Source organism: Aureobasidium subglaciale (genome assembly GCF_000721755.1).
Source record: "Aureobasidium subglaciale EXF-2481 unplaced genomic scaffold scaffold_7, whole genome shotgun sequence".
In the NCBI taxonomy this organism is placed as follows: domain Eukaryota; kingdom Fungi; phylum Ascomycota; class Dothideomycetes; order Dothideales; family Saccotheciaceae; genus Aureobasidium; species Aureobasidium subglaciale.
Window position 1 is genome coordinate 227,383 of NW_013566988.1, and position 14,945 is coordinate 242,327.

General features: G+C 50.8%; 8 protein-coding genes across 8 annotated transcripts; 4 read left to right on the forward strand and 4 right to left on the reverse strand.

The window, feature by feature from the left end:
* Positions 1–450: 450 nt before the first annotated feature.
* On the reverse strand, positions 451–1,739 carry AUEXF2481DRAFT_3895 (uncharacterized protein; the record flags this gene model as incomplete). Its single annotated transcript, XM_013489345.1, has 2 exons — positions 451–1,527; positions 1,584–1,739. The coding sequence occupies 2 exons, from the start codon at positions 1,737–1,739 to the stop codon at positions 451–453; spliced, it is 1,233 nt and encodes a 410-aa protein (XP_013344799.1).
* A 673-nt stretch (positions 1,740–2,412) lies between these two features.
* AUEXF2481DRAFT_64346 (uncharacterized protein) lies at positions 2,413–4,074 on the reverse strand (the record flags this gene model as incomplete). Its single annotated transcript, XM_013489587.1, has 1 exon — positions 2,413–4,074. The coding sequence occupies one exon, from the start codon at positions 4,072–4,074 to the stop codon at positions 2,413–2,415; it is 1,662 nt and encodes a 553-aa protein (XP_013345041.1).
* A 1,022-nt stretch (positions 4,075–5,096) lies between these two features.
* Positions 5,097–5,908, forward strand: AUEXF2481DRAFT_64410 (uncharacterized protein; the record flags this gene model as incomplete). Its single annotated transcript, XM_013489593.1, has 2 exons — positions 5,097–5,418; positions 5,607–5,908. The coding sequence occupies 2 exons, from the start codon at positions 5,097–5,099 to the stop codon at positions 5,906–5,908; spliced, it is 624 nt and encodes a 207-aa protein (XP_013345047.1).
* A 422-nt stretch (positions 5,909–6,330) lies between these two features.
* AUEXF2481DRAFT_38656 (uncharacterized protein) lies at positions 6,331–7,082 on the forward strand. The gene is made up of 2 exons (XM_013489493.1): positions 6,331–6,407; positions 6,480–7,082. Exon 2 carries the CDS (start codon positions 6,589–6,591, stop codon positions 6,853–6,855), a length of 267 nt encoding a protein of 88 aa, XP_013344947.1. The 5' UTR covers positions 6,331–6,407; positions 6,480–6,588; the 3' UTR covers positions 6,856–7,082.
* AUEXF2481DRAFT_28344 (uncharacterized protein) lies at positions 7,071–8,202 on the reverse strand (the record flags this gene model as incomplete). Its single annotated transcript, XM_013489421.1, has 4 exons — positions 7,071–7,291; positions 7,313–7,707; positions 7,755–8,023; positions 8,095–8,202. 4 exons carry the CDS (start codon positions 8,200–8,202, stop codon positions 7,071–7,073), a joined length of 993 nt encoding a protein of 330 aa, XP_013344875.1.
* Positions 8,203–8,538: 336 nt separating this feature from the next.
* Positions 8,539–10,772, reverse strand: AUEXF2481DRAFT_87801 (uncharacterized protein). Its single transcript, XM_013489623.1, has 4 exons — positions 10,218–10,772; positions 9,481–10,164; positions 8,888–9,434; positions 8,539–8,839 (listed from the first exon to the last, which is right to left on the reverse strand). The coding sequence occupies exons 1-4, from the start codon at positions 10,436–10,438 to the stop codon at positions 8,675–8,677; spliced, it is 1,617 nt and encodes a 538-aa protein (XP_013345077.1). The 5' UTR covers positions 10,439–10,772; the 3' UTR covers positions 8,539–8,674.
* Positions 10,773–10,927: 155 nt separating this feature from the next.
* AUEXF2481DRAFT_636468 (uncharacterized protein) lies at positions 10,928–12,025 on the forward strand. Its single transcript, XM_013489655.1, has one exon. The coding sequence runs from the start codon at positions 11,082–11,084 to the stop codon at positions 11,676–11,678; it is 597 nt and encodes a 198-aa protein (XP_013345109.1). The 5' UTR covers positions 10,928–11,081; the 3' UTR covers positions 11,679–12,025.
* Positions 12,026–13,870: 1,845 nt separating this feature from the next.
* Positions 13,871–14,764, forward strand: AUEXF2481DRAFT_38662 (uncharacterized protein). The gene is made up of 2 exons (XM_013489494.1): positions 13,871–13,916; positions 13,969–14,764. The coding sequence occupies exons 1-2, from the start codon at positions 13,890–13,892 to the stop codon at positions 14,710–14,712; spliced, it is 771 nt and encodes a 256-aa protein (XP_013344948.1). The 5' UTR covers positions 13,871–13,889; the 3' UTR covers positions 14,713–14,764.
* The last annotated feature ends 181 nt before the right edge of the window (positions 14,765–14,945 follow it).

The following is a 14,945-nucleotide window of genomic DNA, read 5'->3' on the forward strand; positions in this document are numbered from 1 at the left end:
GATTGATAGGCCAGCTTCACTTGTGGAGTATCAGAAGATTGGCAATGTGATGTATATTTGCCTCGGAATTTGCAGTCGGGCTGAATATCTTCTGCCATCAAATCAAGCTCTCCAGACTCGTAGCACCGCCAATCGTTCGTTTGTGAAAAGGCAAGGATATATTCAGATGGACATTGAGAGCAGAGAGGGGTACTGTCTCAATCGATAGCTCTGTATCATTCAAGATCACCATGCCTTTTTATAGTCGTCATTAGTGAGATGCCATTGTTGCTGGGAGACTTATCGAATTGCAACTTGGTGTATACCTGTGTCGAACAGACAAGACAGGCTCAATATCCAATATGGATCTGAGTATCTCGAGACCCAGTGCGAACGCTACAACATAGCCATCGGGACGCAAGAACATTTTCAAGTTGTGAACAGCCTCCGCTGAGAGTCGAGAACAGAAGATCAAGCTTCACTCAATACAGCCTTGAAAGCTGTCAGGAAGTCTCTCTTCAAGTCCTCTACATTCTCAACACCAATACTGACTCTCAAGACCCTAGGGTCAATCTTTGAATCACTCATACGGCGCCACTCAATCAGGCTCTCTACACCGCCAAGACTGGTAGCATGATGGAAGAGATCGAGCTTACTAGGTAGACACCTAGCAAACTTCTCGCTTGCCATCCACAGTGAAAAGACAGGGCCATAGCCATTCGGCATCTGCTTGGCCAACCAAGGCATGTCGTCCTTCTGCAAGCTTGCGTGCTGAACACGTGAAATGGCTTTCTGGACGATCGCAACTTCATCCCTATCGCCTTGACCGGCCTGCAGAGCAGCAAGCCATTGCACCAGGGTAGTTGTGCTTTCGGATTGACGTTGAACACGCAGCTCCAGGGTGCGAATGCTGCGTACACCTAGCCACCCCTCCAGGCTTCCCATGACAGCACCCAAGAATACCCGCTCTTCCCACATACCCCAGAACTCTTTTGTCGCATTTGGGCGAGCAGGGTTGACAGCCACAATACCGCAAAGCATGTCGCTATGGCCACCAAAGTATTTAGTTCCGCTGTGGAAGACAAAGTCCGCACCAAAGTCGAATGGGTAGAGAAGTGGTGGTGGTGCGAAGGTAGCATCCAGAGTCAAAACAGCACCTCTGCCATGCGCCCATTTTGCGTACTTTTCAATATCGTAAGCCTCACCTGTAGGGTTCAGCGGTGTCTCCAAGTGTACCACATCGCCTTCTCCCAACTCCTCCCAAGCATCCGGGTCGTGAACATCTACAATTTTGCATCCTGTGAGCTTCTGGAAGATCTTGAGCACGCCGTGGCAGCCGTGGTAGCCATCTCCAATTGCAACGACTTTGGGATTCAGAGCGACGAGAAGGGCATGATAGGCAGCGAGACCAGAGCTGTAGGTCAAGGTGGGACCTTTGAGGAGATGCGAGAGGATGGTTTCGAGACGGGAGGTGTTGGGGGCGGCTTCGCGGCTGTAAATCAGAGGGTCAGAGCCACTTCCTGGCTTCAGTGGGTCGCGACCGGCCATCTGGTAATTCGATCAGTCACTGGCAGGGAAGCTCTGGATAGATAGTCGCAACATACCACATCATCCATACTGAACGGGACCAGCTTGTCGGGATCCTCAGGATAGCGGTAGGTTGTCGAGACGTGCATGGCAGGCGCGACATCTGTAGAGTCATTGAGGGGGTCATCGCCATGGACGGCCAGCGTCGAGGCCGAGTAGTGTGAGTAGTCCATATCAAGTGTGTGTCTTGTGTAAGGGAAACGAAGAGCGGCACAAGGATGATTGGGGTATTGACAAGCAGGGTCTAGTTGCCCGAAGAGCCTACCGCGACACGATGTCGTGACTTGTCGGATTCTTGCCCTATCACGTTGTTGATAGTGATACCTCTGGCACTCCGACGATCTCAGACCGCTTGTCACCTTTATTCTATAGCAGGTCGTCGTATGTCACACAAGAGTGCTGTTGGACATGTCGAAACCACGCCCTTCGCGGCGGAGCTGTCATGGAGCTTGCTCGATGGGGAAGGTACGCCGGTCGCGGCGAAATCAGGCCAGACGCCATCTTAACGTATCTCACGCTTTCCACTCAGAAATTTGTTGCAAACCAAAAGTCTTGTTGTCATGTCAATTTAATTTGGACTCTTCTTTGCGTCTGCTCTTTATACTGTAACGCTAACGCTGTGGGTATGAAAAGCCTATTCGCCATCTCTTTTCCACAAATGCTGCGTCCTATGAAAACATTCCTCGAAAAAATGTGAGGCTCAAAAATGTGTACGCCTCGCTCGCCTGAAATCAAGTCCCGCTTGAAAACGCTTCAAAAACCATGGGTATAAGCCTGTTTTGCATGTTCGGTCCAGAATGCATAAATGTTGTTCTCGTTATTGCGACAAATCTGGTCGCTATTCGCTCACTGGCCATAGGCACCAGCCTGGTGAGGGAACTTGGTTGTGGCCTTGGTGATGGTCTTCTCTCGACCGTAGGTATCAACGACAGGGAAGCGAGCACGACGCTCGAGGTCATCAAGATCCATGTGAGAGCGGATGTACATGTTTCTGCTGTCATCAGGAACCTGGTAGTCCCAGCTGTGGAACTCGCCAGTCTTGAGAGCACCCCAGACAAAGCGGCGGCGACGCTGCTGAGCGTAGACGTCCTTGGTGATGGCGTCGAAGTCCCACTTGGCAGCAGCTTCCTTCTCGAAAGCCTCGAACATGGTCTTAGTCTCTGGATCGTCACTAGTGGCGAGGTTGGTGAGTTCCTTGGGGTCGGAGGCGAGGTTGAAGAGCTGAGGAGGGTCGACAGGACAGGTGATGTACTTCCAAGGACCACGACGGATCATCATGAGAGGTGCAACAGTGCCTTCGCCCATGTATTCAGCAAAGACTGTATCGTTACCCTTCTTGCCTCTGAGGTGGGGCATCATCGAGTGACCATCCATGGGCAAACCGGGGACAAGCTTAGTGCCAACCATGTCGCAGAGAGTGGCGGGAAGATCGAGAGTCGAGACGTTCTCGGTGACACGGTGAGGAGTGTAGGCCTTGGGGTAGCTGATGAGCATAGGCACGCGAACAGAGCTCTCGAAGTAAGACATCTTGTACCACAAGCCACGCTCGCCGAGCATGTCACCGTGGTCGCCACTGAAGATGATGATGGTGTTGTCGCGCAGCTTGCATCTGTCGAGAACCTCAAGCAGCTTGCCAATGCAGTCATCGACGTATGAGCAAGCGCCATAGTAGGCACGCTTGGCCTTCTTGATTTGCTCGGGGGTGAAGTCGTAGTCCTCGAGGTCGCAGACGTGCTGCAGACGCTTGCTGTGTGGGTCCTGGTCCTCCTTCTTGATCTCCACGCTGGGCATGTCAATGTCGACATCCTCGTACATGTCCCAGTACTTGTCTTCGATGGTGTAAGGGTCGTGGGGGTGGGTAAGGGAGACGGTCAGGGCGAAAGGTCTGGCATCGGGGCCCTGGCGAACATAGTCGTACAAGTACTGAGTACTCTTGTGCATGCTGGCCTCGTCGTAGTCAAGCTGGTTGCTGCGAACGCAAGGACCTGCTTGGAGGATGGAGCTGCTGTTGTGGTACCACTCAAGACGGGTGTCGGGCTCATCCCAGTTGACAGCCCAACCGTAGTCGGCAGGGTAGATGTCGGCTGTCAATCTCTTCTCCCAACCGTGCAGCTGGTCGCCAATGAAGTGCATCTTGCCAGCGAGGACAGTCTCGTAACCGGCGTGGCGGAGGTAGTGTGAGAAGGTAGGTGTGTCGGAGCTGATGGACGAGGCATTGTCGTATGCGCCGATCTTGGAAGGAAGTTGGCCAGTCACCAAGGACATACGCGAGGGAGCGCAAAGTGGAGATGGGCAGTAGGCCGAGTCAAAAATGACCGACTTCTCAGCAAGCTTGTCGAGGTTGGGAGTCTTGATCTGAGACTTGTCGTTCCAGATCTTGAGTTGAGGAGCAGCCAATTGATCGGCCATGATGAAGAGGATGTTGGGAGTCTCAGGCACTTGGGGAGTGGATGCGCCATTCTCGCCCAAGAAACCAGGTGGGGGAGTCTCTGGTGGTGTGGAAGTCATGACTACGGTTGTGTGATTTCGAAATGAGAGTAGAAGGCTGCGAGGCAGACAATCTTAGGGAAAGACGGAGGTGATTCTGAAAGGTCGCGGACCCAAGATGGTTCCGACAGGAGGGAATAGAGGTGTTAATGAGAGATTGTCGACTCCAGATGATAGATCGGCAACGGTGTCCTCTCAATTGACCAAGTAGCGGTGATGAGGGCAAGGCAGATTCCACTGGATTCTTCCGGCGACGGTGTGATAGACAATAATTCGAGACAGATAGGGCGCGCGTGCTCAATCCTGAACTTTTGATGATAGCAAGTGCTCTTTCATGTGAAAGTCAGGAGTTGTTGGTGATAAGAAGTGTTCAGAACGTGTGGCTAAGAGAAATGAACGGCGATCAAGATTGATTGACTTGCAGGCAGCAGAATTGTCGGGGCAAACAAGGTGAATATTGGGGAAACAAAGAGATTAAGCGGATTCGAGGGCTTCTAAGTAGTTTGGCAGACTTGCTTACGAGTCAAAGGAGGCAATGGGCACAATTGGTGATGCGAGGCCCGGATTGCGTGCTCTCACACCATCGCTTTGAAATCGAGAACGCAAACGTGAAATCGCGACTGTGTCATAATATGTTGCCCACAACGCCCCCGGCCCCGGATTCTGCAGCGTCCCCGGACCTGCCTCGCTAGCGTGCCGTCCTCCAGGATTGCAACATATTGCACCATCGCTCTCTCTCCTCCTGTCCAGTGAATTTGCTGCAAATGAGCCTTCATGCACAAAATACCATGCAGACATGCGAGTTCAAAAGTTGTAAATTCTGGGGGATCTATGGCCTGCTTATAGTTACCGAAAGTGGTTGGTACATCTGCAAAAGTACCTTGAGATAGATAAGATCCGAGGTTCCCTGCATGGAATTGTAGGACAAATGTTTGAAATCTCTGGCGCTCGGACCTGAAATTTGCCATTCGGAAGCACGAGGCGACGACGCCAGATCATCTCTAGCCAACGCAACAAAGCAAAAAGAGGAGAAAAGGAGAACAATGGAGTCACGCGCTACAGAACTGCCCTCACTCTGGGCCGTTGCATTCGGCGCCTCCGTCGTAGCAGGCATCGCGGGTTACTTCCTGGGCACTGCCTCAACTATCGGTGTGTTTGGCACCAACACCCAGCAGCGCGTCGTCAGCAACAGCAGCGGTGCTCAGCACGAAAAGGGACACGACGACAGCGAAACCGATCATGACAACGCATCTGAGTCCGATTCCGAAGACTCCGAAGATGATCAGGAGGTCAATGGGTTTGAGGATTCGACCGAGGAATGCAAGCTTGTCCTTGTTGTCCGCACTGATCTAGGCATGACAAAGGGTACGTATCAAACTTTTCTATCTATCAATCAACATCACACGCCCTCCATTTCCCCTCTCTTGCTTGCCTATCTATGATACACATGCTGTGTATCTGTCGCTGGCTGCATTCCATGGTTTCTATGCCCCGAAAGAGAAAAATTATGCATACGACAATCTGACACATCGTTTCTTCTTCGTTGCGAACAGGCAAGATAGCAGCCCAATGCTCACATGCCACCCTTGCATGTTACAAGACACTCCTGCGCCAGAACTCGCCAATCCTGAAGCGCTGGGAAGGTTATGGCCAAGCAAAGGTCGCCGTGCAGGTCAAGAGCGAGGATGAGCTCCTGATCCTTCAAGCTCAGGCTATCAGCTTGGGTATTTGCGGACAGATCATCCATGATGCCGGTCGCACACAGATTGCCAGCGGCAGTGCGACAGTACTTGGAGTTGGTCCTGCGCCCAAGTCTGTGGTTGACCAAGTCACTGGACACCTCAAGCTTCTGTAAACCAACGGCCCCCACAACGTGGCGAACGTCATGACAGCACATGAACTCCACGGCCTTTTAAGCCCGAGGGACACCGCGGAATATATCCATGACGAGGGCATAGTTGAGAACAGCCTACGAAGCAGCGATATCGCATATTGGAAAGCCTGTCGCCTTTTTGCTTCGAAGTTGTAACAAAAATTCGATTCTTTCCCCGGATCGGCTACAGGAAACGACTTGCGAAAGTCTATCTCAAATTAAAAGTTCTAGAAGGCCTTCTCGCATACCAGCATAACATTACAGCATCGTACGACGAACGGTCAAGATTACATGCGAGCAAAACGAAATCATCTTCACAAAATGAATTTCAATTTTCTGGTGACCCTTTCCCTTCCGTCATGCCATCGAACAAGATACGTCTTCCAAGAGATAGTCCATCAAGACTTGAGAGTGAAGACTGCCATGACTACCATCTGATGGCAAGAGATATATCAAAGGATGGCCTCAACAGCTTATGCAGGTACAAAAGACCACGCCCACCCATTACTTCACACTGCACTATACCTCACAGCTTCCTGCTCACGATTAATAGGTATGCTCTCGCTGCCTAACATCACCATACCGTCAATTACGAACACCATACGAAGCAGCGTCGTCTGTTTCCGCGGCCTCCGGAGCGTGGTTAGACTTGTGGTTTCGAGATGAAACCAGCCTTGGCTGGTGGACTGTTAATGACAGCACCAGAAACTATCATTTCTGTCCAATCCACCATTCCTCATCCAGATAGCGTATCATTGAGACGATATTGCTACAATCCGCTCATACGCTTGAACGGTACAAGGTTCTTCGACATTCCGAGAGTGAAAGCATGCTGTAAATTGTGGTCAAGAGAGACACCCTGGCTCAGCTGTGGTTGTGTATTCCCTCGCCCAGAAGAGGTGAGTGGACACGGCAGTCTTGTAGTCTAAAAAAACTGGTAGAGCGTCGCTTCTTGGCACAGTCGCATTGTAAACTCGGAACTGCGATTCATGAAATATGACGTGATTAATTGTCTGGTGATTGAAGACTACCAAGTCATAAGCTACGTATGAGCCGGATCGACATCAAGCCAGCAAGCAGAATCTGTCTCGAGCAATGCAAATCTGTCTCAAGCAACGCAAGCAAATTTGTATCGATCAACGAGCTAAGAGGTCCAGTTCTTCTCCCAGTAAGCAGGCACATCAGTTCTGCTGGCAGTCATCTTCATTGAGTGGAATCTCTCCAGATCGTAAGGGCCAACAACGTTCTTGGCTCTTGCAGCGGGCAGCTGCGGACGAAGCCAGAAGCAGTTGTCACCCTTATCGAAGGCGACGCAGAGATGACCGGTATTCCAGCAAGTTCTGCAGGCGTAGTCGCCTCCTCGTTCTTTGGTGAGATAGCACTTACCCTGGTTCCACAGTGCAGAGCGGACGCAGCCAGCTGTTGTGATCTTAGTGGCCCACTCAGGATTCTTCTTGTTGAATTCCTTGAGCTGCGTTACCCATGCCTCGCGAAGACGTTGGCCGTCCTTCTCCCATGCAGAATCGTCCTCATCAATCTCGAGTTCTTGTTCTTCGGCGGTCAAGTAGATGGTAGGTGCTGTAGCGTTGGAAGAAGTGGCCTCTGCACCGCGGAGGTCAGTGGTGGCTTCGGTGACCAAGTCTAGCTCAGCGTCGACGTTTGGATCCAGTTGGACACGTTGGACTTTGACGGGACGAGGTTTGGAGTCTTCGTCATCGATGGTCACGGCCTTGCGCTTAAGGTTAAATGAGCCCAATCTGGCGGTCATACTGCTCGGGGTTCTTTCAGCATGTCAGACTAGCAAGTGGCGGTAGTAGATACAACTCACGGTGTAGAGTCTGGAGCGTCATCACCGTCGCTGAAAACACCAGAATCCGAAGGCTGAAGTAATTGTTTTTCGGCCTTGAGGCCATTGATCTCTTGGATATGGGCATCCGACTTGACAGCGTTCAGCCTTTTCAACAAAGCTTGCTGGACCTCCTGCAGAGATTCCAGTTCTTCAGCGTAGTCGCTCTGCTCCTTGTCGATCTGTTGCGCGAGTTCATTCTGCTCTCTCTGAACTTTTTCTACAAAGTCATGCTGCTCTTTGTGAATTCTCTAAACAAAGTTACGCTGCTCACTCTGCGAATTATTGTCAGTTGTACTCAATCTGCGCATGATGTTCTCACTACCATGAGGCGAGTTATCTCTTCCATGTTGAGCTCGATCTGGGCTTCTAGTGAGCGACCGCCGCTCTTCAGCTCCAGTTTGGGGATCGCTGTGATGGACGGAGGCATATTTTTTGGGTGGTAATGATTTCGAAATTGGAAGTAAGTTTGACGATGTGGAGGTTTGGCGATGTGGAAGTAGAAATCAGCCTAAGGCAGACGCGAGGATGAAACCGCACGTCTATCTGCTAGGGAAGGTACAACTTGGTCGTGACTGCCAAGAAGTGACCAAGAGTTCGAGTTTCGGCGATCAGACTTGATTGTGCCTGCCTGCAGTAACAGCCAGTGGTATTAATGAGGGGATACACAGCTTGATATCACCAGTGTACTACCGCAGGAATGACGAAAGCCAGGGAAGTGACGAGACGGGCAGAAAGACTTTGTTTGATGAAGCAAACAGAGGAGGCCGGGGCATACATGTCTTGGTTTTTAGATTGAAGCCATGCCTGTTCTTAAGCACCTGCAAGATACGGCCATGTTCCTTGCCATGTTCAGCATCCCGTTCTCAATCATTGTAAAAACTCCAAGGAATGAATATTGATCAACCATTGTACTGATTAAGTAGACTTCTGACCTGGTCCTCGTTATTTGCATGCATTGTCACACCTAAGTTTTGTTCGCTTATACCGTTGTGGTGGATTGCGTTGGGAGAATCCTGCACCGGAGCGCAGTTGAGCTCCGACCTCATCCGACAAACATCATCATACTATGCCTGATTAGTAGAGCAAGGCAATACAGTTGGGTGGTTACTCACCAAGATCTTGGCCTTGGGATAGATGTCTTTGAGCGGTCTGAGTATCATCTGGCAGATCAGAACAGCCCCGACTCTGTTCTCCTGACCTGGCGCCGAGTAGCCGACTTGTTCAGGGATGAGTGTCAGAATCTTTGCACATTGATGCGCACAGCCAGAAATTGCTGGATCGTGTACGGGTTTCGCAAGGCCGAGATCAAGAACTTCAGACCACATATTTGTCAACTCAACCGCATGCGATAGGCATTTGAGCCTCAAATTTTGAGCAAATTCTAATGGGGTGTCAAGCAGTGCTGCTTCTGATATGCACTCTTTCGTTCCAGACACCGTCAGTCGATGCAGGTCGAGCTTGCACTGTAGTCGCCAAGTATGCAGCATGATATAGCTTGATAAACCTGGCGCGTGCATCCGCTTCTGTAGATTCATATTGTCCCATCTCAAGTCCGCAGGAATCTGCTGATCGATTGTGTCGATTGCTGAATCTAGGGCGAGGAACTCTTGTGCCGATGAGTAAAGATTTTCGTCTGTGGAGGTCACACGCTTGGCGAACCTGTCTCATGTCAGCAACGAATTGGAGTGTTTTCGGACAGACTTACTTGTGAATTTTGTTACGGAGCAAATCCAAGAGACGTATGGTGTAAGCAAACTCGTCCATACCCTTGGCATTAGAAATTGGCACACCGTCGATGAGCCGCGGACGAAGAACTTCAGTATCGGTACGCTGCCCAAAACCAAATGCCTTTTCGATTGTAGGCAGACGGATCTTCATATGTTCAGCAAGAACTAACGTCAGCTCAGTGACACCACCAGAGCAGAACTTGTCCAGGACAAAGATGGCCCACATCAGGCGTCTCCTAGATTCTTGCTCAACTACTGATAGACTGTCGTCTTCATGATTGAGACGCTTCGCGAAAGCTAGACGGGCCGCCAGTCCAAGTAACATCAATGCCTTCGGCGAGTGCACATGGTAGGTGAACTCGAAGAAGGCAAGCAGAGTCAAAGTCTGCAGACGGGAAATGGTGAGATCTCCAAGATTCTGGAGGACATCAAGCTCGGCTTCTTGCAGCCACTGTGCTGCTCGTTCGTTATCCTCTTGAGTAGTCGAGAACACCCGAAGAGCACTTCCACATACTACCCTGAGCAGGGAGAGATCTAGGCTATAAGTGTGCCATTGACGAAGGAACGTAGCTTGATGCAGAAAGCTCATGCAGCCGACAGGATAGACAAATCTGAAAAAAGCCTCGATATACCCTGCTACAACTTGCTTGTCTAGTCCCAGACTAGAAGAACGAATTAGGACGACCAAAGCATCAGTCTCAGGTCATCAACTCACGTAAAGTTTTGCTTCATAGTTTCCGACACAGTTTTGCGAGCATGGTGCCGGGGTAACGGAGCCGGAGCGTGATGGATCTGACCAGGTTGCAAGCTCGAAGACGGCGGAGCATCCATCTCATCACGACCAGATAGATCGTAGCGTGGAAGACCAGCTTCCCAATTATCTGCTGTTGCAGAGCTTCCATCATTAGGCAGCTTTCTGTTCACGGCAGGATACATGCATGGTTGGTCACGTATAGCACACGCGCCGCAGGGTGTCCCACCGGAACATCGTACCTTTTGCCGTCGACACCAATTGCACGCTACACGCGTAACAGCTTTGACCTTCTGGACGCGATTACGCGGCGTAGCGCGCGGGCGAGAAGCAGCGGCAGTGCTCGTCAAGTTGGAGCAGATGTCACCATTGCGTACACAGCTTCCACATGCCTGGCGAGGATCGGCGGCGTCTATCTCGCAATACAGTCGTCGCGTGCGACATTCGACACAGCCAACGGAAGTTGTAGGTGTTGTGTTCAGGGTCTGCTCGGATTCTGCCGGACGCTGGTCGGTCGACATGATCGATGGGAGATGGTTGTTTAGCAAGAGGTCGCTCGCTATGAGTGCATCTGGACCGTGCTTGCCAAGATTGAGGAGCACTCGGTGACTTCCGCCCAAACGAGGTCTTGTTCCTCGAATTCTGAAGAACGAAATTTGGCCTTTCTAGGTACGCGTATACTTCTATCCAACACGTTCGACAGAGGACTGCAACATTAGACGCTGTTTCCTGTCCTAGACCCAACTCTGAAGTCCGTGCACGTCTTCCAGTCTGCAAATCTCGCACGCAGCATCCGGCTACAGCATTCTGTCCACGCCTATCGCAATCATGATCGTGATGTCATGGGCGAAGACTCATTTCACCCACCCTCTGGTACTCAAATCGTGCTTAAATAGATCTGGAACTCTTATGCATGTACGTGCTCGGAACAATTGGGCCGACCTGAGCTATGAAGACCGCAAGGTTGATTCAGAGCGAGTTGCTGGGATATACACACGTCTCTACTGGAATAATCCTGCATTTCGTGAAAGAAGGAAGCAGCAAGCCACGGCCTGGAATGCTGCTCGGAAACATAGCGAGGAATACAAGAGATACCATGCGCTTAGACGTTGGTGTCTGAATTACCCCTGGGTGAGGGATGAGCTACCCTGGAAATCTCATCGGCCTATCCTCTATCAAGAGCGCACTCAGCACACCTGTTTTAGTTGTCAGTGGGATAGGCGTTCGGGCATGAAGCTGTGGTGGAAGGCTATTGGAGGTAAAGGCGACGCCGGATTTCTGTGCCAAACTTGTTACGCGAGGCAAGACTGGAACACAGCAATGCCAACAGGCTTCGAGGATCTCAGACGACTGAACGAAATCGCCGCCAGGAAGAAGCAGCTCGACGAAGCAGCTCGATCTGTCTCGTCCCCTCCCAAGGCTTGATTCTTTTGCTGACATATCCGGCCTAAAGGACTTTATCCTAAGCAGATCTGGTCACGCATGAAATCATTAATCTTTCAACCTAGATCTTGTTTTCGCCCAGCCGCGCTACTGCTGTGGGACCAAGGAAACGTCGAGTATTCCAGTCTCTGGCGTGAGAATACAGACTCTGTGAGACCGGACAACACTTTTCACCATCCATAAAGCTATCCCGGGGATGCGAAGGCGGACATCGCTATGCATACACACGGATTTGTGTTTGTGATAATCTTTGGCTCACAGGGAGTAGCACCTAGCTATTTGATCAAATTTTTGCATCGAGCTGGCAGAGCATGTCGAGTCAGCATGCTATGGCTGCTTAGCCTGGGATCTCTTCCAGACTAATTATTACATGTTGGTTGGACTTGGTGCAACCAAGACCCACCGCTAGGGCATGAATGATGAACACCCTTTCTTGATTGATTTCTCACAGGCTGGAACGTGTACACGGGCGACACAAGAAGCGGCAAGAGTAAGCCGTAACTCATGTCGACGATCTTGTTGACAGCTTGGCGGCGCTTTCAAGAAGTCTCAGTTATCGCGAGAACAGGAGCCGCCTTTGTTTGGTATCGTTGCTCTTTGTGCATCAAGCAGAGACACTCTCACAAGTCTCTAAACATCGCATCAACGGTAACACGATCCAATGCGCCCGGCCACTTCAAGCAAAGCCATCACCGCATCGCGGCTCATCGTCACTTCCCGCAGACGCACCAAGGCTCTGTGCAAACGCAGCCAATTCTGTAAGTGAAGATTGTGGCGATTCTGCGAGTGCGTGTACTAAGATCTGGACAGGTAGCCGTGTCAAGCAGGCTGAGCACGAGAGTAAGATTTTTGCCTGGTTGTGGCTCAGGTGTTGCTTCCAACTATGACTTGACTTCACGCTGCTTTCGCCCTTCAAACTTGTACTCAGCAAAACCTTTCTTCGCGCCACCACGAGACTCATCCAGATTCGAATTTCTTCTCTTCTCCGAAACATTACACTACTCGTGACCGACACGCAACGCAGACATGACGTCGACCCCTCGTAAATATCACAACCACTTGGTCCCAGAGAACTTCCGTCCACCACGCGCAGTCTCAGTTAAGCTTCCTGACGGCTTCCGATTCCGTCCCTTTAACACAGACGAAGAGGTAAGATCATGTCGTGCATTAATCATGTTGACGGTCTGCTGACCGTTTGAAGTTGCGCAAAGCTCCTCGCCAACAAGATACCTTGACTTGGATGAACGCGGTTCAGGCTTCTCTCGATGACTCTTCGCAAGCTGATTAATGAGAAGATGAAGCACGTGGATCTTGAGATCAGCAAACGCTTTCACAAGCTTGAGGGCGACATCCTCGAACTCATGAATAGTCGGACTTGAGCAAGATGAACCAAGACACGCGCGAGGAGGTGAGGGACAGGCTCATTTGCTCGTAAAAGTCGTATCTTCCGACTGTCAACTGGAATGGGCTCTATGCCTATGGAGAGCTCCAATAGACACCAGAGGCGTGAGTGTAATCTCTATAGAACCCCGATGGCGCAATCAAAGAGTTGGGAACGATTTGTCTTGTATTCACCGTGAGTAAGTTACTGCCTCTTGACCTTGGCGTAGCCAGGAGTGAAAGCGGATTTTGCTGTCAACAAACAACACGTCTTTCTACAGCCGCGCACGCTTTGGTCCTTTCACGGGAACACGAACGCAGTTTTCCTTTCCGCATGAAATATCCACTGCAAAGCCCCTGTCATCAACATACTCCACTGCCGAATGCGGTTGTTCTCACCACATCATGCCACGTCAGCCTTCAGTCAAACCAACTCTTCCATCCACAACTCGTGCCAGAGTTCTTGATCCGAAGAATACTCCCATGACGAGCACTACAAGGTGCGTAAACACTACGCAAGACCAAGCATATCTCATCGCTGACTGTTTCAGTAGTGCCGCCGTCAAAGTCACCAACAAAGACCAACTTTCTCGCGCGTGGAGCTCACAAACCCTCACGCCTATCAATGAAGATACTGAACGCGTGAACCATGCTTCTCGCTCTGCCAGTCTGGGGTCCAAATCGAGAGGTCGTGTGGACACACCTATCTTTGATCCAAGAGCTGGTAACGATCCGAGATCCCTGAGCACTACGACAAAGAAGCAACGTATCGCTTCATACACTCCAGAGCAAGAGCGTTTGGTTGAGTCGATGATGCCAGACTTTATCAAGGACCCAAAGGTAAGATCTACGTCTTATGTGACTGTTACTGCCGAGACTTAATGTTGTACAGCTTCGCAAAGGCCCGAAGAACCAGTGTACACTCGCCTGGATGAATGAAGTGCAGCAGATCATTGACATGCACATGAGCTGGCACCGCTCTCCGAGTGGTCTGTTGCTATGTTCTCGTTTCAGCGATCTGTCTTCGGGACTCCACCTCGAGAATAATGTGGCAGTTGCTAAGCAGGAAGAGAAACGCAAGTGTCCTCTTCCCCACGACACATATCTGCGCCACGAACTGAAAGACGCACTCGAGAAACTCACTCTGGAACGCAATCACATGCTGTTCGACCAAAAGTCAAAGGCCGAAGAAATCGACCAAGCAGTCCAAGAAGCCCTCTCCAGAGAACGCAAGAAGAAAAAGCGCGTCTCCTTCAGAAACCGCGCGTCCGAAGAAGAACTCACCAGTCTCGCTATGTCTCAACGCCAACAGACCATTCGCAACGTCCTTGACAAGATCTGCGACCTAGAGGAAGAGATGGAGATGTACCAAAATCGCCTTCGCACAGAGATGGAGGATTATAGTGATCGCTTCAGAGATGAGCTGAGTGAGATGAAGGAGGACTTGCTTAAACTTCCTATTGGTATGGTGGCCAAGACGAGCAGTGGGGAGGAGAGTAAGCGGAGTAGCTTCAAGGAGGGCAGTTATGTCAAGGCTGTGAAGGAGGATGGATTTGGTGGGGAGGCGAAGACGGGACGTGGGAAGAAGTTGGAGAAGAGGAGGTCGCGTCTGTCTGGATTCTTCCACCGCGGTTGAATGACCTTCTCAAGCGTCAAGACTATGGTAGGGCATCGGTCTGAGAGAAAAGGTCCTTTTTTCTGTTGAGAGTAGGTGATATATGCAATTGGAGACTACTGTAGGGGGTTCTATGATACCGTCCTCGAGATCCCCTTCGAACGATGTAATGAATAAGTCCCACAAGACGCGTGGTTCGAGAACAGCTGAAAAGACTGAATCAGAACCTCGTGCAGTGGACAATCGATCTTCCT

Excerpts from the sequence above, each read along its gene's own strand:
- AUEXF2481DRAFT_38656 (XM_013489493.1), top strand. The coding sequence starts at position 6,589 with ATGAAACCAGCCTTGGCTGGTGGACTGTTAATGACAGCACCAGAAACT.
- AUEXF2481DRAFT_87801 (XM_013489623.1), bottom strand. The coding sequence starts at position 10,438 with ATGTATCCTGCCGTGAACAGAAAGCTGCCTAATGATGGAAGCTCTGCA. Across the intron at positions 10,165-10,217 it reads ACTATGAAGCAAAACTTTAC|TCTGGGACTAGACAAGCAAG; the intron begins GTGAGTTGATGA and ends TCGTTCTTCTAG. Across the intron at positions 8,840-8,887 it reads ATCCCAAGGCCAAGATCTTG|TATGATGATGTTTGTCGGAT; the intron begins GTGAGTAACCAC and ends AATCAGGCATAG.
- AUEXF2481DRAFT_636468 (XM_013489655.1), top strand. The coding sequence starts at position 11,082 with ATGATCGTGATGTCATGGGCGAAGACTCATTTCACCCACCCTCTGGTA.
- AUEXF2481DRAFT_38662 (XM_013489494.1), top strand. The coding sequence starts at position 13,890 with ATGCCAGACTTTATCAAGGACCCAAAG. Across the intron at positions 13,917-13,968 it reads ACTTTATCAAGGACCCAAAG|CTTCGCAAAGGCCCGAAGAA; the intron begins GTAAGATCTACG and ends AATGTTGTACAG.